This window comes from Opisthocomus hoazin, chromosome 19, assembly GCF_030867145.1.
Source record: "Opisthocomus hoazin isolate bOpiHoa1 chromosome 19, bOpiHoa1.hap1, whole genome shotgun sequence".
In the NCBI taxonomy this organism is placed as follows: domain Eukaryota; kingdom Metazoa; phylum Chordata; class Aves; order Opisthocomiformes; family Opisthocomidae; genus Opisthocomus; species Opisthocomus hoazin.
The window spans coordinates 15,170,952-15,191,516 of NC_134432.1; the positions used below are offsets into that span (position 1 = coordinate 15,170,952).

The 20,565-nt window shown below is 52.9% G+C and overlaps 1 protein-coding gene across 5 annotated transcripts in view; it reads right to left on the bottom strand.

Moving 5' to 3' along the window:
- The window catches only part of GPSM1 (G protein signaling modulator 1), an 83,622-nt gene that overhangs the window by 12,057 nt on the left and 51,000 nt on the right, over positions 1–20,565 (bottom strand). For 3 of the 5 annotated variants that reach the window (XM_075439380.1, XM_075439381.1, XM_075439383.1), the window contains 2 exons: positions 20,247–20,317; positions 16,479–16,658 (listed from right to left, as the gene is read on the bottom strand). In XM_075439380.1, coding sequence (XP_075295495.1) covers positions 16,479–16,658; positions 20,247–20,317 — 251 coding nt within the window. Of the gene's footprint in view, positions 1–573; positions 956–16,478; positions 16,659–20,246; positions 20,318–20,565 lie in introns of those variants that run through there. The other 2 variants (XM_075439382.1, XM_075439384.1) reach the window with 2 other exon arrangements.

A 20,565-nucleotide genomic window follows, 5' to 3' on the forward strand; every position in this document is an offset into this window, starting at 1 on the left:
CTCAGCCTGGAATGTCCGAGGCATCGTTTCGGGACTCGGGAGTGGGGCTCTCCCAGTCCTCAGCCACCAATAGCTCAGTGCCGGCTGGAGTCTCCACTCCTTGATGAGACCATCATCTTCAGAGTCAGAAAAGCTGTTGAACTTGCCCAGTCTTTGCTGAGGACAGCTCTTCCCTTTCAATGCCCACCCTTACACGCTGCTGCCACGCTCCCTCCGAAACGGCAGGGCTGGCTGGCAGACGCCCCGTCGTCCCCCCGCAAGCACAGCCAGGCACGGAGAACCACCAGCCGCGCTCGCCACGCTCTGCTGTAAGGCACCGGCAGACACCCCAGCATGCCTGCGCATCGCTTGTATCTATTTCCCAGAAAGCTGCAAAAATATTCATAATAAAAAGTTCAAACTCACCTGAAAACTTTAAAAATAACAAGCAGACACAGGCAACATCCAAGCCCTGGCCCGAGTAAATCTCTCTTCCGTAGCTCTGTATCTGCCTCCTTCTCTCACCCCGATCCAGCCTCTCATTTCAGAGGACGGAAGGCAAACACAAACAAAAACCGAGTTTTCCTTACTGACCTCAGCAGCCAGCTCTTCCCCAGGCTCCAGCTTTCACATGTCCACGGGCAAGAAGGACCTCACCTCGGCGGGCAGCGGCTGGCGACGCGGGGCTGCCGCGTCGACGCTCCTCCGCGGCGGCGAGCAGCCAGGGAGAGCTCTCCCCAGCTCCGCTCCGGCTGCCGGAGCAGAGATTTATGCGGAGCGCGCAGCCATGTGCAGAACGTCGCCAGCACCGATGACCCGCCGGGCGCGAGAGGCAGCTTAAAGCGGCAGCCCTGCTCGCCACGCTCCTCCCGGCGTCACTCCTGTCCCCTCGCTCGAGGGGGTGGGCTCCAGCCAAGCGCTCGTCTCTCCCTCACCTCGCTGCCGCGATCCCGGTCTTATTAGATGATGCTCTCAAACGCACAGGGGAGCTATGTGAATATTTAGCTTTCCTTCCACCTCCTCACCTCCTACCCGCCACACACACTTTACCTTAAAAATAGATCGGGATCAATTTTGCTAAACTACATCTGCACACACACACTCAGCTCTCCAGGCACACGCACCACGCCAGTAAAGGCTCTGTGCACACACAGACACAGTGTGATCGCTCAGATTTAAAGCACCAAAATATTGAAAGACCATTTTTAGCTCCTGATAGTCCTCCTGTTCCTCATATTATTAGATTTGTGATTTTTTTTGTCCTGTTGCAAGAGCTGAAGAAGCTCAGCCATAAGCATCTCTTAATTTAAACATCCCACTGTTTAGCAGAGGGAAATTTCTAATTGCAACAAGGTTTTAAACACAGAAAGATGGAAATGCTACGCAACAGCCAAGGAGCTGCTCTTACCTCCCATTTGTGAAACGTGAATGTGAAATATGAATTTCTGACAGTGAAATGGGTCACTGGGAAGAGAAGCAGCTCGCCAAAAGCCACCTGGCAGGGCAGTGGCAAAAAGGAGACAGAGCCCCGCTGGCACTCTCGGCTCTGTCCACTCTGTCCTCTCAGACTTTGTTCTCATTTTTCATTGCAAAACTAGAAAATTTCTTTGTCCTGAACAAACACAGCTTTGGGGGATTGCCTGTGATTTGCCACACCAGTAAACCTATTTCCAGGAGTCACACACTAATTAGAAACACGGAAACTGCGGGTCCTGAGATCAGGACTCCCAGCTCGGTACCTGGCCTGGCCCCTGCACGCAGGGCACGGCGGGTCCAGCCCCCAGCCCCCAGCCCCCTCGTATCCCCCGGAGCGGCCGCGAAGCCTCACCGGGCTTTGCAACGACCCTGGACCCGAGGGCGAGGCATCGCGGATGCATCGAGCATCTCCAGCAGGAGAGCAGCAGGGCTGGGGCAGCCGCCATCGGGGACTGCGAATCCATCGGCGCCCACGAGGTCGAGCGGGCGGACGGGGAGGGGGCCAGGCTGGGCCCAGGGGCAAACACAAGCTCTGAAGCAACAAGTGATAAAACGCCCTTTGCTGATGAGATGGGCAGAACTGCCGTGGTGGGGATGCTGCAGACACACATGATGGACCCGCCATGAGCACCAGTGCTGCTGGCCAGGATCTGTCCTGTGGGGCAGCCCCATCTCCCACGTAAGAGAAGAAGCCAGCTCTCCATCACGCAGGACCTTGCAAAATCCTGCTATCAGGACAGAGCGGGCAAAAGGCAATTACTCTGCACCTATTTTGTTCTGTTGCCACAGGCTATGCAAGGCAAGAGACAACTGGGAATCGGCCTCAAAGTAAGCTGCTCCCTGGGGAGCTCACATACAAAACTGCAATTTAGTTTGTGATTTAATTTTTAAAAATGCTACAGCAACCGAGGAGGGAAAGCAGGGACAAGGAAGGGCGAGGGGCAGGGCACAGCCGACCTGCCTGCTGCCATGCTCAGTGCGGGGGCACGGACGCTGCCGCAGCTCACGCGAGCTGAACGTCTGTGCTGCGGCCGCCTTCTCCCTGCTGCTGCACTGCTGGGGGGCTGAGTTCATAGAAATCATGGAAATCATAGAAAGTTTTGGGTCAGAAGGGACCCCTAGAGGTCATCTAGTCCAACCCCCCCGCAGCGAGCAGGGACACCGCTAACTAGATCAGGTTGCTCAGAGCCCTGTCCAACCTGGGCTTGAACGTTTCCAGGGATGGGGCCTCCACTACCTCTCTGGGCAACCTGTTCCAGTGTTTCACCACCCTCGTTGTAAAGAATTTCTTCCTTATATCCAGCCTAAACCTACCCTGTTTTAGTTTAAAACCATTACCCCTCGTCCTGTCACTGCTGTCTCTACTAAAAGAGTTAAGGGGATGCTTCAGTGGAGAGGGGTAAGATGGGAACAAACCAGAACTGAGACTCGGCCCCTTAACGTTGAAGAGCTGAGTCGACCTGGGACAGCTACGAAAGGCGGCATCTGAGGCTGGTCCTGAGGGTGAAACGCAGAAGACAGGCATAACAGGAGCAGAGCCCACACATGAGAGGTCGGCGCCTGGAACAGCAAGAGGAAACGACTTCTTGCATCTGGGTTTGGGACGCAGCAAAGGAGAGTGAGTGAGATGTCCACGATCTGCAGAGAGACCACCTGCAGCTCCAGACTCCAGCTCTCAGGCCAGGGAGCTGCGAGCGTGCGCCCGAGCGTGCCCTCGGCACACGCGTGCCCTTCGGCGAGCTGTGCAAGCGGCACGGCCCCGGTGCAGACCATGCACGCACTGCTCAAACGCCGGACGCGTGCACCGCGCTTCCCTCGTAGGATGGAATTAGCACCCTGACTTGGACTGTTTTCAAAGACTTTTTTTTCCTTTAAACAACTCGCCCACTCATCCCTATAAACGCCGGTGCTAAAAGCTGGTTCTGTTGTTAAGATTTCAAATAACTTGGGTTTTATTGTTTCAAACAAAATCAAAATAACTCACCCACGCTCGCTCCTTCCCTAATACAGTAACTGCTGACCTGTGGGGAGCACGGCCCACTGCCACGCGCGGCTTCAATCCACGCCTGTGGGTCAACAGCAGGTGACAATACTGGTTTTGATTTTATTTTGAGACAGAGCGTGGCGTGCCTGCGCAGGTGTCTGGCTGAAGTGTTACTGACACCTCTCTGTCCCACTGCCTGACAGCTAGTGCCACCGGGCTCGGATCCAGCCACTTTCTGCAACAACTTTATTAATTCTGGGTTTACACTTTTTCCCCAGCTACGTGGTAACCTGCTCTGAAACCACGGGCCCGGTAGCCAGCCCTCTCTGCTGACACCAGTGCATCCATGGCGTGGAAATGCCTTCTGGTTTCTCTTTGGGAGGCAATAGATTGGAGTATTCAAACAGTCCTCAAAGAGCTACAGCAACGCTCTGCAGTGTTAACGTAGCGACTTTTCAACGTAGGTTTTGACAGCATTTACCATGCCAGGCTGGGTTTGCCTGTCACCACTGAGCAGGAACACACGAGCCTAGCTTTAGCACCTACAGCTTAAATTACCAACCAAGGAGACAAGTTAGAAGCGTTATCATTCCAGGTCAGTCCCTCCAGTCTGTGGAAGCAGATGGGAAGCTCCAGAGGCCAACCTGACCCATCAAAAACCTGGAGGATCCCTTAAATACCAGAAATGGGAGCGAACCTGAGCTACTTGCTCAAAACAATTCAGGTTATAGGGAGCTTCCAGCAAGGAGTAAGCTCCTGGAGCGTAACCGATGCTCATCCTCACCCAGGGCCGTGGTACCTGGCCGTGCACACCGTAACACACCCAGGCAGCAAGGCACAACTCTTTAGCTGGAACTAGACGCCGTGATTTACTTTGCTGTTGGAGCGGGGTGGAACTAGGACCATGCTCAGCTGTTGAGTCTCAGCTGAGCAGCAGTAATTTGCTAAACTGAAATAACTCCATTGCTTTAAATGATATAACCCATATTCTTGATTAATTAGCACAGAAGCCAAGGTTAATATAAGTGCTCCACTCCCAGTCACCCACTCTACCCAACAGCCCACACCACGTCCCCGTTTCCAGCCCCAGGAGCGGGAGGGGATGGGGCAGACAGGTGCCGGTGAAGGACACGCTGCTCCTCGGCGATGGGAAGGATCCAGCGCTCCCCCAGCAGCAGCGACACCCTCCTCCCCACGACACATCTGAAAGCGGGACCTACTGGCAGCTTGCTTTGAGAACGCTTTGCGAAAAAGCCTGCTTGTCTCTGGATTGACAAAACTGTGCTGCTTTCTCGAAACGTACTTTTGTTTAGACTCCTGCTTGCTCTCAGCACAGCGCCGTTCCAAAAAGCAGCCGAGCAGATGTGGCACCTTCACCAGGGTGGTGACGATCGGTGAAGTCAGTCGGTGGAGCCACACACACCCGTCACGCACATCTAGCCTTCACATAAACGCCCAAATCTTAATTATTATTTACTCTTCTTCCAGTAATGCCTGAACGCCGTGCTGGAGATCAAGGCCTTGTTATGCAAGGCACCCCACAAAACATGAAATCCTGGCCCTGCTCGGGGCAGGGAGGATCCTGGGGCTGGCACCCGTGGGTTTACCATTTCAGCGATGGTCAGACACAACCCTTCCCAGAAGAGCTTAAACCGGTAAGACAAAAATCACATGCAAACGCAGGAACAGCTTCTCCTACCAGCAAAAAGCAAATCTCTCTCTGGTAGATGCTGTTTAAAAGGGCAAGATGAAGTTATGCCCCGTTTAGGGAAGGCAAAGATGAGGAGGCTGATTTGCTCCACACGACAGTGCCCAGAGAACACTAGGATGCAAATGGCTTTAGACACAGGCAAAAAATCCTCCAGGGACTTTTCTGCACGTCCCAGGGGAGCTGCACCTCCTGCACCCAAGCACAGCCAATGGTCTCACTCTTTGCTGGCTCTCCAGCCAGGGCTGCGCCGACCTGCAGAACCTGGTTCCCCCTCTGCTCCAGCATAACGAGCACTGCAGGGAACCGTGACTCACTCTGTGGGACAGGCACCACGATCCAGGGTGGAAAAGCTGGATCCATGGGATCGTCTGGGGCCCTTCTCTAATTCTACGCCTCACCAAGAAGCTTCCCCGGCAGTCCCCGCACATCAAGCACTTGGGCTCAGCTCTCTGCCAGGTTCGGACTGCAGCCTTCTGGGGCCACATGGGGAACAGGAAGGACCTGGGGGCTCTGAAAAACCATTATTTAGGCTTTTTTACATTAATTGGTGTTAATTGCCTTGGGAGGCTTGAAAATAGCACTGCTAATGGGAAACAGGCTGAAGGTGAGGTGTGAGCAGAGGCTCGTGATTGCTGCATTAACCCCGGACGCAGGTTGTGCCCTGCCCGGCGGGCAGCCAGCAGCGGCTGCCAAAAGTAGGGAGACCTTCTCCTGCCCAGCTGGGATCCGCCTGCACCCCTAACCCCGACGTGTCCCCCTCCCCAGCTATGTTCACGCTCATACAGGGGCAGGGGGAGCCTTCCCGCTGCCACCACAGTTTTGTCATGAGAGCTCCAAGAAACAGCACTCAAACCTTCCTCATTTCAGGCTCCTTTGATTTATGGATCCACATCCTCCTCCTCACTCCCGCACCCGTGGAGGACCCTCCGCCAGCACCCAAGGCAGCCTCAGCTCCCTACCACGCACCTAGACCAAGCACAGACACACGGACAGCCCAGAGAGACCCCAAAACCTCTGCTCACCCCAAGGCTACGCTAAATCCAGAAGAGAGGACTGGCAGCGGGTTAGAGAGCAACCTGCCACCAGAGGAGGTTACTGCTGTCAGCCGGGGGGTTGAACCCTCCTGCCCCACGGCAAACCAGCGCTGCGGCCGGAGCTGCGCCGGGGACGAGAGGAGGCAGCGGGGTGGCCTCTGGGCAGGATGGCCGAGTGACCACACGGGACAAGCCGCTCGCAGGCTGAGATCTGGCCTCCCCAAAGCTGGGCAATAACAGACAAAAACCAAATTTGCCCCAAGGCTGTGCTGTGTTTGTGTCTTCTGGAAGAGCCTCCAGCGCAGCAGCCCTGCCCAGCAGCTGGTAACAGCCGCTATCAAAGATAAGGTACAGACAAAACGGGGCTGATCACACAGGCTCCTGCACTGCTACAGGTCTCTCTCTAAATGAAACCCAAACTCCATATTTTAAATAGAGTTCACAAAGAGAAATGCAAGTTACTGCCACAGAAAAGATGATCTGCGTAGACCCAACGAGCGACAGAAAAGCGCAGAGCACGGCTCCAGCCAGCACAGCCATGCTCCCTCCCCAGCCTCGGTCCGTGGACGGAGACCGGCGGGGTCCATCGGGTGACCCCTCACACGCCAGGTCCCACCAGCCCCGGCCGGGAGCCCAGCCCCGGCGCTGGCACGGATACAGGTCACTGCTGCACCCCTGCGACACGCAGCCACGGCCACGCTACCTCTTGCACTCACGTTTGCCTGAGCAAGAGATATTCATGCAAGAAAATCAAACAAAATCCCCGGTCACTGGACGCCCCTGTGCTATCTGGTGTCATCATAGCTCCAGTGATTTAAGCAGAGTTATGCTGACTTACATCCAAACAGAACCTAGATTATGATTTTATTTTTTTTTGAGCTCTTCTGGCACGTACCATTCATTGAATGCGAGAGGCCGGAACTACGGACGTACAAAGTGCCCGAGGCACAGCAGAGACCCTACAAATGAATGAAGAGTTCCAGATTTTGAGAGAAGTCAAACATTGGAGTTTTATTGCTCTGGGTCTGGCTTCGATGCATCCCTCTTTTTAGTACTGTTCTCTTTAAAGTGACAGTTTCTAGGAAATGGCGAGTGCAACATCTCTTTCACTGTCTCATACCACTTGATGGCTGACAATTTGCCGGGAGAAAGGTTGTGCAAGGAGGAAAGCAAACCTCAATTACGGCTTCAAAGCGCCAATAACTGAAAACTTCGTTACAATGAGTCAGGGGAAGAAGGATGTATTTTGGTAGCTTGGTTAGTCAGCTCCAGCCTGGACCACCGGACTGGCCAGTCTGCAGACCTCCTGTCGCAACCTCCAGCAAAGGTCTGCTGGGGGACCTTGGGCAACCAGTTCAGTTTTTACCTTCTTCCTAGAGCAAGTTCCTCTGGTAAGAGGCTCTTTCTTACAGTTTTCTAGCTCCAAAGCCGGCCTCCACACTTAGGCAGTTATGGATGGAATATGGGGTTCTCAGACGTGCTTTCATACAATTCCCTGGATCCTCAGCCCAAGGGATCTGAGAAGCATCCAGACCTTGGGTGTCCTTGGTGTAACTTGTACACAGCTGAGGGCTTGTGCAGCCATCCTGCATGTAGTGCAGCCTTTAGGTTCCTTCTTTCTGCGTGCAGTTGATGCACAAGCACAGGCTTGTGTTCAGTCCTGCCTCCTATCTGCTTTCCACAGCACAGCTTTGATTCACAACCTGACCTCAGCCTGGGAGGAGGAGAAACAAGGCACAGGCGTATTGGGAAGAAGCAGAAACGGGGTGTACCACTAACAAGAATATCCCGAAGACAGGAAGATAAGGAATTCAGCTTTATCTCTGGGACCTTAAGCACTGAAGTATCTCACCAAGGACAAGGTTTAGGGGCTGACACCATGGCACAGAGCCAGCGATATCTCTGCCTTGCTACTGTTCGGAGCAAAACGTGGGCAGGACACTGCAAGGACAGCTCTGGGACCAGCCCTGAGCAAGCAGTCCTCAACCCATCACCGCCCCAGATGCAGGACACTGATCAAGCTGCAGCCCGTACAGATACCATCTGCCCTGCCAGCTTCAGTCCTGTCCCACAGAGCGCGTGGGAGTTCTCTGCCTCGTAAGCGGTGACACGTTCTCTTTTCTATATAGCTTTTGTCCTCCATATTTTCTGCAGGACAAAGGGGAGGGAATAGTTAATGTTTGTCCTGTGCTGCGCAGGGCACCTTGTAGGGGTCCTTTCTCCTGCTTCAGCACCCAAGAGGGTCAAATACTTGCAGACAAGGTCACAGTCTGGCCTTTTCCTGGCTTAAATTCAGAAGCACCAAAACCATTCACTGCACCCTCAGGGGCTCTGCAGCGGAACAGTCATTTTTCCAAAATGAAAAGAGCATCAACTGAGCGTCTCCTCGGTGCTGAAAAGCCCATTGCTGTGAGCAGACACGCGTGGGACCGGGCTGCAAAGAGGGGTCATGGCAGCCACTGCCTGCACCCTTCTCATAAGCACAAGCTGTGGGCAGAAGAGATGATCGCTGCTTCTCGAATCAAGCCAGGGAGCCATCCACACTGCACCCAAGGCATCCAAGGCTGAGTCTCAGGACTCCCAATTTTGGACTTTGCAGGGCTGATTTCAAGGCAGCCTCCTCTGGCCACCCAGAGGAGCAAGGCAGAGGATGCGAAGGAAAAGCCTTGGAGTGGCACAACTGGGACTGCTGTGCAGAGCACTGGGAAGCCTGCACTGCTCCTTGAACACAGCTGCTCTTTCACAAAACCAAACCTGAAGTCACAGAGCTGTCTGAAATGCGGGTGCCATCCCCAGCGAGGAGGGGGTGCCCAGGGAACAGCAAGTGCAGCATTTGGCCCCAGCACAGCTCCTGCCTCCCCTCTCCCTGCCCGGGACGCTGCTCCCTCCCCACACGCTCTCCCAACCACACCTCACTCGGACCAGCTTCTCCTCCCTGGGACGCCAAGGAGATGGGCAGGGAATTCTGGCTTTTTTTTCCAACTGCAAGTGCTAGCCTTCCTCCCATACCCGACCCTCCACATGAGAAAAAGTAACTTCATGAAGGATCGTAAAACCATCAGCCCCGCGTAACTGCTTGTGCAGCCCCGCACACCAGTTCAGTCCCCCAGGCACGACGCTGCCTGCAGCAGAGCCTGCCGTGCCTTCCTCTCACTCACATGCTCTCATTGGATAATTACAGAGAAAACCAAGGCAAATCCCAATTTTAGTGCCATTATAAAACAGAGAGGGGGAATTCATTACCTGGCAACTGTTAATATTTAAGGAAGAAACCGATAATTTACCTCTGAGGCAATGAATTCAGCAGAGGCAGCACAAGCTAGAAAACGCTGCTGCCTCCCCCCCATCCCTGTGCAGTTACTCTGCAGAGATTTTCTATCCACCCCTTTATTTCCCTGCCTCCCATGCCAACACCAAGGTCCCAGCGAGGAACAGCGTTTGCCAGGGCTCTGCACCACAAAGCTCACGAGAGTCTTGGCTCCGGCTCTGCTGTCCCTGCCACACCTCTGGATCCAGGAGAGCGTTTGTTAAATCTCTCCTGGTTCATACAGCATCTGTGCAACCAGCCCACCTGAGTCAGAGCAGAGGAGCTAAAGAAAAGCAGGGCCCTAGAGCTTAACAAAAAGACTCATACGGAAAGAAAGGTCAGACAACTTCAGATGACCCTGGGGAGGCAACCAGATCTCTGGCTGCTTCTCCAAACAGCCCAAACCCATGGAAGAGCCTCCTGATACCTGTCAGGCTCAAGCCCTCCAGAAAGTTTTCCGGCACATCCTGCCTCCAGCTAGGAAATCTCTCAGCACAGCCGCTCTCCCACGTCTGCACAAAGCACTACAGAAGGTCCCGCAAACTGAACAGGAAGAGAAAGCATTACAAGAACGAGCCATGGCTCTGTGTTTACCTGCTCAGTTCCAACAGGACTGACAGCAGCACAGCAGCTTCCAGGTGTCATAGGAACAGCCTTAAATTGAGCAGCAGCCACCTTCCCTCTCCCTGACTCTGACTTCTCTCTTCCTCTCCATCCCCCTCGCTCTCAGATTCCTGGAGCACGTTTACACCAGAAAGTCTGACCAACAATACTGGCATAATTATGCCCACGCAGTTAAACAAAACACAAAGGCTGTGGGGTAAAGGAGGGTGTGCATTTGCACTGCCCTTGCATCGCTGTAGTTTACACATCACTGAGACGAAGAGGCTGCCTCATCTTAAAGGAGAGGGAAGGTGCCCAGCCAGCCACCACAGAGCAGCAAAGGCTGCCTGGTGCAGCCCTCCATTTTGAAGCTCCTGAGGGACTGCAAGAAAGTCTCAGCTTAATCTTCTCGCAAACTATACAAGGCACCAGGGAAAAAGTGCTTTGGGGCCAGAGTGCAAGTGTCTGGGAGGAAGCCCCCAGGGCTGTATTGATCTTTGCACACCAGCATCCACCCGGCCAATTCTGCAGTGAGGTCACAGGGGCTGGATGGGGGCACCTGATATCCCAGCGCTGCCTGGACCACACATGGCTCAGCAGGGACCAGCAGGACTTCCTTGCTTGGCTCTGCCATGCACCCCGTGCTGCCCTCCAGCTCTGGTCCCTGCCCAGGGACACCAGGAACTGAACTCTCATACTTGGAGGCCAGGCAGAGGGTCAACCACAAGCATCTGCTGTGTGCATCACTCCTCCCCTAGTAAATCATCAGCGAGAAAATCATCGTGAGAGCCCTGCAACCTACTTTTGGGGCAGGGGGGTATGTTCTACAGAATTTTCCCCTCTTTTATGGTTCCTTCTCGCTGTAATCATAAAAAAGGTCTTACAAAAACATTTGTCTCAGGGAAAGTTTGGCGATGCAGCATGCTTGTAAATTGTTCAGTGTCTAAATACATCAGCAACCCATCTCTGCAAGTCGTCACTGCCATCAAACACAGCTCCTCTTTCTCTTGACTATAAATGGTTTTTGCTGAGGACAGGGTGGAGGACAGGTTTGAAGAGCGAGGAAGCGCTCCCTCGAGCTGATGCACTCTCCTGGGAAGAGGGGGGTCCAGATGAACAGCACCACTTCTAGAGCACGTGTCTCCAAGGAGGGGAGAGGACCGAGTTTGAGCCTTACCTCTTTCCATGGTTTTTGCTCCAGCTGTTGGACCTTGACCCAAAAAAGGGCTTTAGCCCTTGAATTCTGGCACGTACACAGTCCCACTGACCTCAGAGACTTTAGCTCGGTGCTGACCTTAAACACAAGGCCCAGAACTGGGGCAGGTCCCCAGCCCCTCCCCAGACAGTCTTTTCAGAAATACACAGCCCCTTTCTTCCATGGACCCTCTCCTTTTTCTGCAGTGGTTGCTCTCTCAGAGAGGAGGGTGAAGGACACACAACCTCTGATATTTCTGAAATGTTAGAAAAATTTCACTCTTCTAATAACGCTTCAAAATACAGCTGTTACCAAATCAATCAAGTGCTGGAGTGTTATGACCTTCTCCACAGCGGAGCAGAGGGGTTAAATTTATGAGCAAGCCTTTGATGTCTGCAAGCTTCATGTGGTACAAAACCTTCTGCTTTGATGTTGCTTTTAAAAGAGAGGAAATTCAGAAGGTGTGCGGTGCCGAGTCCCACGGAGCACTCAGATCTGGCCACCCGCAACTGCAGGCACAGGGACTGAGCTCTAACGCAGCTACTTTTGCTCAGGGCTCTGCTGCAACAGAGAGAACACAGGACCAAACGCCTCTCACCTTCACTAGCTTCTCCCAGACCAAACCCACCCTTGCTCTGCCTGTGGAGAACCAGGCACTCACTGCCCTGAGTCTTCCCACAGGAGCTCCAGACCTGACCTCAAAGGTGAAGAGGACCCTGCCCTTGCCCGTCCCACAGATCCAGGCAGAGCCGGTCTCTCTCCTCCTGGAGACCACCAGCCATAGCTGGGAAATTCCCCACCTTCCCGGGGCCACGGGAGGGGTAAGGGAGCCCGTCTCTCTGCCCCTCCAGCGATGCAACCCTCCTGCGTGAGCTCTCCATCGCGTGCATCGCCGGCATCTTGCACAGCAGTGGCAGGAAGGTGGAAGCTGCATGGAGGGTCCTGCTGTGGGCCCTGGCATGCTCTCCTACCTTACGCAGCGCCTGGGCCATAGCTTCTCCTATCCATCCCAGCATCCCCACGGCTGTGCCAACAGGCTGAGTCCTTCTCCTGGGGCCCAACAGAGCTGCCAGTAGTGACAGGCTCCTCTCCATCCCCCAGCTCACTTCACCTCCCTTCACTTTTCCCTGCCTCCCCTCCCCTCTCCTGCCTCCTCCCATGGGGAGTTTCCCAGCAGCTCAGTAATTAGCATCATCATCACCAGTGCTAATAACACCACCACAGCTCCTGCCACCCAAAGCTCAAACGACTTTACAGCCATCGTCACGCCTCTGTAACCTCCCCAGGGCAGGCAGCGCCGCAGCCTTACCCCATCGCACAGATGGGGGAGAGGGAGGCAAGCACCAGGCGGTCGGTGGCAGAGATGGGCAGCGAACCCAGGAGCTCTGACTCAGGCACCGCACCCACAGGACCTCCCGTCCCAGGAAGGAGGTCAGCGGTTGTGTTAATGGGAGGACTTATCCAGAGATTGCATCACTCGGCTCGGGGCCTGGGAGTCCTGGGGTGAGTTTTCTCCCCGAGCATCCCCGCGCGCAGCCTCGGCTCCCCCCTGGACAACGACCGTGGGAGCAGCACACAGGACGGCGCGCACAGTCTGAGTTCACACCTTCTGACGGGACAGCAGGTATCACGGCATCCCATCGAAGCACCTCAGATCAACCACTGGAGCTCACCTCTCATTAAGGGCTCGATGTTCACTGGCGGATTAAAGAGGATTTTGGCTTTGAGCCTTCACAAAATGCGGAATCTGGGGGGATTCTTGTCTGAACAGCCTGACCAGGGAAAACTTCTCTCCCATCTTGGGTGGGGTTTGTTACATTAGATTTTAAAAGGCTCCCATGGATAGGAATTACAGCTTTTCAAAGAGGCCCACCCACGCTCCCCAGCAACAGACTGACGCAGCCCTGGTAGCCCCCGACGGACAGGGACAAGAGCAGAGCGCAAGGCAATGGGTCGCGTCGCTTTTGGCAAGTACCCACAAGACAACATTGACTCTAAATGTTCTGAGGTCTGGCCTACACTACAAAGGGCTGGCGTAGCTGTCAGCTGGGATCAGCAACACAAAACAAAATTCACCTGAAGTGACCCAGCCTCTTCCACCAGCAGATAACATAGAGATGTTCTCCTGGAAGAACAGGCCTTTCTGGAGGGTATTTCACGGGTGGCAAAGCACGGTCTGAAGACAACCAGCTGGTGTAAGCCATGTGCCGGCGAGGCTCTGCTGCCTGCACGGGGTGATGGACCATTTATTCCTGTGCCTGGACAAGCAGCAGGCACGCAGCACCGCCAGGCGCTGCCGGGAGCAGGGCAGAATTTCAGATGCTTCCTAAGCCTCTCCAGCTCTGGCTTCTGGGGAGCTCCTGGACTTCTGAGGGCGTTTCCGAAAACTTTAGGAAAGGGGATATAAATACACCTGCCTTGGCTTTGTGGGTGCACAGGCAGTGGCAAAACCTAGTTGGCGGCTCCGGCCTCCTTGGCAAGGAGGGATGGCAGGATGCCCCACCGAGAGCAATGCTGGGAGGCTTCAGTGTCTCACCTGCATTTTGCCAACCGGAGTCCCCTCTGCCATTCAGAGCATCTGCCTACAAAGACCACAACCCCAATCATGCTGCGTAACTCTGTTTAACTACTGGCCTGAAGAAAAACCCTATAAACTAATTGTCATTGTCATTTTTACAGGATTTGGACTATTACATACCAAATAAGGGACGTTCTTTAAAATGTAAAACAGGCAATCGCCCCTCTGCTCCAGCCACTGTTCAGTGTATCGACCTGTTCTCTCATCTTATATGAGACATATTTAATGTCTGCAAGGAGGAAGATGTAATTTTTTTCCACACACTGCTGCTCTGCATATCCTGTTGCATTCACTCTACGCTGTTTCACTACCATGTGCACCAGGCACGCCTGGGAACTGAACTAAAAATGGACTTTCGGGGCCCAGCTCACAAATCCAGAGCAAGTGGGGAGCGAACACACACACACTGCGAATCCAGGGCACGCAGGGAAGAGACCTTGTGAGAACAGCTGGTGAAAGAATCCGACTGCAGCAGTCAGGCAGAGCTCTGCAAGAGCAAACCCTGGGCTCTGCACCCCCGCTGCGGGGTCTCCCATGCCCTGATGGGTGCGAGGAGGAGCAGCATTGTCCCTCACCTGCTCTCACGCTTCCATCGGAGTCAGGAACCAGCATGTGCCCCAGGTCTCTGAACGGCACCTCCTGCGACTGCAGCACACACTTCTACACTTGCTCTTTCATTGACTTTCACCAATACCCCAGGCATACTGTCACAAGGTCACTGGTGGTTGGCAATATCCCATGGGGCCTTTTCTTAGACACAGGCTATGTACTCACAGCTACACTCCTGAGGCATGATTTTTGCCTTGCTCTTGATGGAGCATGACTTCTGTTTGGTTTCTGGCTGAACGTCTGAGTTAAAAATACGAGGCTATTTCTGGCAGAAGAGTTTTTTTCTTCTGCCTTTATATTGCCTTGGATGCCCCTGTGCTGCTGTCTCTTTTCTGGCTCAGATGAGCTTTGTTTTCCTTCTCAATGATCATGTTTGCACCGGTGAGCAGTAGGAAATGCTTCTCCTATTAGAACATTTCCACGAGTACTGCTGGGAATGAAGAATGAGCTCAGAGAAGTCTAAAAAAAACCCAGGTGGTGTAAAGATCCTGTCTCCAGTGGTCAGAGAACTGAAAATCCGGAATGCCTGTGGTTAAAAAGGGATGTATATGTGTGCACATGCATACAGGTACTTCAGGATATGTTCTCCCCATGACCTGCAGACCAGGAACAAATGACTCCATGCTAGAATCCTTTTCAAGCATCCCCGCTCTACAGACAGCTTTCATCCCAAGCTCTGCAGCTCAAGCCCTTTCTTACCCAGCATGGAAATATTTTATTTTGCTTTTCTTAAATGCCAAGAAAAAATAGGCCTATCTTTCCTGGCTTGGATTTATTCCATCTGGAATCACTGCACAATCACAGGACTGCGATAGCGTGTTACAGCCTCAGCATAAAGCAAGAGCCCAAATACTTTCAAACACCCCTGTGATCATTAAATCTTTGCTGTCACACTCCATCTCCTGGCAACAAGCAGCTGAGGACTTGGGGCTTCTCACTTGAGATCACTGAGTTCAAATCTCTCCAAGCCCCCTCCCACGATGCAGAAACATGCCATCGTTTGTGGGTGTGATCCCTGTCTCCAGGACCAAGAACAAAACCAACACAGCTGCAGGAAGCTCCCTGGTACATTGTATTTGCCACATGTCACAACAAACATGAACATAACTGCAAGATAACGGCCTAACAAACAGCTCAATTGTTCAGGCTAAAGTCATCAAAAAGGCACATGGAGAGCTTTCCAGGGCACGGATCCCCACCACCTTCTGGGAAGCCAAGCACAGACTGAGTCAGAGCTCTCCAACACCCAACACAGGCCTTGCTGCATGCCAGTAACCCATAAATCACTGACATCAGGGCCAGCTCCTCTTGCCAGGTTCTGCTTTTTAGGAAGCATGCTCTACTTAACTTGCTTCCAAAGAGAAGCTCATAGATGATGATTTTCTACCATCTCTGCCTAATGATTGATGAATTCAGAGACCACTCTGCACATTGCCACTCTGGAGACCATCAATGTGATCAGGAGACGAGAGGAAACAGGACCTAAGGTCCCAGATTTGGCAAAGGCAACCAGCATTTTTGGTTGCTCATCAAAAACCTGAAAATGGCTGTTTCTTGAAGGCAACAAGTCCACTCTTCATGAACCCCGGGAGGCTGTTCAAGTTAGGCTCCACAAAGCAAGGGGTCCAAATTGCTGTGTTCTTCTGGAATTGAAGGCATCACATCCTCACAGTCCCAAACTCAGGAAAGCTCAGGTCTAGACTCCCGTCCCTCAAGAGAAGGCTACAGATACTACCACTAAATACCGAGCTCTTGTAGACCATTTTATGATGGAGGTTGGTACCATGGTTCTGTTAAATGGACAGTGATGCTGAGGCTCAGAAAGGCAAAATGATTTGCCTACAGTTGCCCAAACAGTCACAAGCAGAGCTAGATGCAGGCTCTGTTTTGCAACCAACAGGCCACACTGCCACTTCCATACCAGGCTAGAAAAGAGGTAAGAAAAAACAACGCTGTAAGAAACTCCCAGATCAGTACTGAAGGAAAAAAATAATCTTCCTACCGACTGTGACACCTGGACTCGGACTTCGCTGGTATCCAGTGGTGACGTACTTGACCCCTGGGACTTTCTCTCTGAACTGGATTGGTGCTCTCGGTATTTCTTTGACCTCGCAGGTAATGACAAGAACTCTTTTCCTGAGATCTTCAGATCTCCCACGTGATGGCTGTCCCCATTCTGGTCCTTGGAAAGCAAGAAACAGTCATTGCACAAATTGCCTGTCTCAGGTTTACGTGGAGATCTGTTGGCAAGAATCCACAGAACAGCAGACGCACAGCAGCCAGAAGTTTATGCGGAGTTTAGACAGTGTGAGCTGCCACTCGTCATGTGCAGGGTTGAATGAGGACGTTTTGACTATCTCTGCAGCATGTGATTCTAATGAGTGGGGAGGAAGCATCACCCAAACAACACACAGCAGCCAACTTCTCGACTGTGAGATGTAACATCCTCTTAAAAAACCCAGGTATGCAGGCAGCAGCACGGCTGGTTTATTTACAGGCATAAGGAATGATGGATGAAACCTTCAGAAGCAGTCGCTGCTGCTAGTGATTGCTGGCAACTGCACTCATACAAACCTCTTCTCCACAGAGTGGCAAGCTCACCTTGCCCAGGATACCAAACTCTTGGCACAGGTCCCTCCTCTTGCTGTATCGTCACTTCTTCCCAGCGCCCAGCCGTGCAGAAGCCCACACTGAACCACGGACAACCCGCCCACGCCCCAGGGAACATGGCTGCACTAGATGCTCCACAGCATTTCCCACCTCTAGGGCTTGGCTCCCAGCACAGATGGAGCATTGCCTGCCTCAGTGTCTCTCACTGTCTTCACCAAGAAGGAACCTTACCCAATGGTTTCCTAAAAGGCAGATTAACATGAACTGCTGGAGTCCCATTCAGCTCTTTTGGAGCCCTCACGCTGCCAGACACACGTGAGGACTGCAGGGCAACGTGACTGACTCCAGCAGCTGGTTACAAGCAGTCCCCCGTTCGCTCACTGCTGTCCTTCTTTGCCCTCTGAAGTGCTGGTGCCCAGTGCTCCCACAGGCATGTAAAACACAGCATTACCACCCTTGTGGAGTGAACGGGGAAACTGAGGTAAGAGATTTACACATCTCTCAAAGGTTTTGTCCCCTCTCACTGCAGCTCCTCACTTTGCTTTTCCAGGCCCTGCCCCACGCCTGGCTCCCCCATTCTCACCTCCTTCCCACAAGACGCGTGCAACTCTATCCCTTCTCTGTCAAACGACTCAAGCTAACGGCCCTGCCTCTATCATCATCACAGCCTCATTACTGCTGTCACGCAGATGAGGCCCTAGTACAGAAGCACAAGCAGGAGTGTTCAGCATTAGCTCCAAAGACACTTATGAAAGGCACCAGGCACTTTACGCGTAACCAGTGGGAACCGAGTACCTAAACCTGCTTGATGCTCTGGGCTTCAGTGTTTCTGGGCTGCAAACCACTGCTTCATCACACGTAAAGCAGAGGGGACTGCCCAGGGTGTCCTCACTGCAGCAACTACACGCAGGTGAAAGAAGCTCAAGCACAGCTCAGGAGACGACCCAAGGGCCCAAGAAGTTGGGATTTAAGCACACATAGACCAAAAAGCCAAGGATACTGCACAGGACCCAAAGTCACAACACATCGACAACACAATGGGATTTTGTAACCAAAATTATTTTTCCATTCCTTGCAACACAAACAGGAATAGTGAGAACAAGTACGGAGAGATTCATTTCCCTAGGTGCTGTTGATGGGACCAGCTGCAGCCAGGCTGGTGTCCACATTTTGAAAAGCAGCCACAAAAGTGGATTTCAGAACTGGAAAGAAGCTGCCTTACAATGCCTTACTGCCTTAGTTAGAGCCCTCAAATTGTTTAGCTCATGACAAAAAGAATAGATGACTCAATTACAGCACGTAAACACCTTCAGGGTAAAAACCAGCATGTGATAAACAGATTTTTAGTCTGGTAGAGAGAGAGGAATAAATAAGAACCAATGGCTGGGAGCTAAAACCAGAGAAGCTCAAAACAAGCAACAAGGCACAGGTTGGAGAGCAGGGTGATCAGGGAAGCAGCGTTCCTGCTATCTGCTGGGGCGTTCAGAGCCAACGTGGGTGCCTCCTGGCAGGTGCGCTCTGCCCAGGCACGCGGCTCCGTGCAGAGGCATTGGACAAGAGTTCCTGGCCTGTGCGGTACCAGAGGTCCCTGCTGACTTTGGAGGCTCTCTCTGGCAGAGATGGTGGGCAGAGAGGGCGAGATGATAACGAGAGGATGCTGGAGAGACCACAGTTCACTCCACTGATTTATTCTTTACCAGCTTATCACCCTCGCCACAGCAAGCTTGAAGCAAACAGCCCTCTCCCGTGACTGTAGTGACCTCTCCCTAGGAGCCGCAGCAGGAGAGAGGGAGGGGAACTGCATCCAAAACACTCTCGCAAGGGGAGGGGAACTCGCACGCACCCCCCAGGACCACTGCTGGGGGACGGGAGTACTCGAGTCTGACTCCACAGTTACGGACTGCCCACAGCTCCTCTGGTTGCTCCATCCTCCCTGTGGAATCCCTCAAATCCCATAACCCTGTCCAAACTATTGAACCAGGTTTAGCTTTTACAGCAAAGAGTAGGGAACCAACAGCATTAACACCATTAGCAGCAAAGCCCACACCAGCAAAACTCTCCCTGCCACCCCTCTGGGCCACGCTGCTCTGATGAGGACACTCGATCGAATGCCTCCCCGACACCAGGCACCGCTGGCCCTGCTCTCAGCACCCCCGAGATGGAGTCACACTGGTTGAAGCAGGTAGGAGCCAAAACAGCCAGTGGGCAGTTGGGAGAACTAATAAAAATACATAAATGTGTTTGGCATTTAACTCCCAAAGAGCTTTAATTCAGGGAGGAGCTTTTGTCTGGCCCTCTCAGTGCTCACTGGGATGTTTAGGCACCCAAATGGTTTTTTGCAAGCCTGAGGTTCTTTCTCATTGACCATCTGCACCTACCTGCACTTGGGCAAGTTATTTCTCTCTGTGACACTTCTGTAAAAGGGGAGATGCTCCCTGGGACATGCAGGAGAGCTGTGCCTTGAAAGCGCTGGATAAATGTAAATTATTTGTGCCAAAGACATTCCAAAAAGGCAGAGCACGGCTGCTTGCCTGGCCACCTCCTCTGGGAACCAGCATGGGTGAGCCCCATGGCAGCACCAGTGCCTAGAGCTGGGCAGACCCAGCGATCCTGCGCAGGATTTTCTGAGAAACTTAAAGAATCCCTGCAGGTGGAAAGGCTCAGTGCCTCCCAGCTGACTGCAGAAACAGCCTTTGCCCTGGGGAGACTGAGAAAATGCTGATCTGCTTGGATCTGACATTTCCAGCGGCGAAGCAGAGCAGAGGCAACCCTCAGAGCCCCTTGGCACAACACCCTCTGCCTCCCGCAACGCACCGTCTCCTGCTTCTGCCCTCTCCCTCCCAGCACTCCGCTGCGCTGACAGGGCAGTGAGATTTGCCACCAGCCACGAAAGGGGCTAAAAGGCAAACGATTACCCTCTCAGTAAAGGGCTGTTTCTTCAAAAAAGCACAGAAGGGGCTTTTTCAGCTTTCAGTTAAGTGCCTTTTTAGCTAGACCAGCTGTTCCTCTCCTCCAAGCTCTCTAGAAACCCTCTTTGGTTAATCCCATTGACTCCAATGATATCTGCTAATTGCAGACTTCCCTGCAAATGAAGCCAGTCAACAAGCCATTACAGATTCCTACTGATATTTAATCTTTGAGGCCAGACATCTTTGCTTACCTTTTCAGAAGGGAACTTCAGGAGGTCTAAGCTGTCCATGCTGTTCCTTTGGAGTCTCTTTGGCCTGGCTCCTGCAAAACAACGCACTCTCGCATCAGGAGGGTGTCACTCACTGACAGCACTAATGTCACACAGATAAAATTCAAACCAGGGCAGACCCTCTGCTCCTGTTAACTGCAAAGTCAGAAGGATGGGATGCTGCAGCTGCACTGTCCTTGAGATTCAAACGTGGGGTTTCTCCTCTATTGTTTTGGGTCTTTTTCAAAACACTATCACAGCACAGCCAGCAACAACCAGGGCTGCGTGAAGCTTTTCCTGT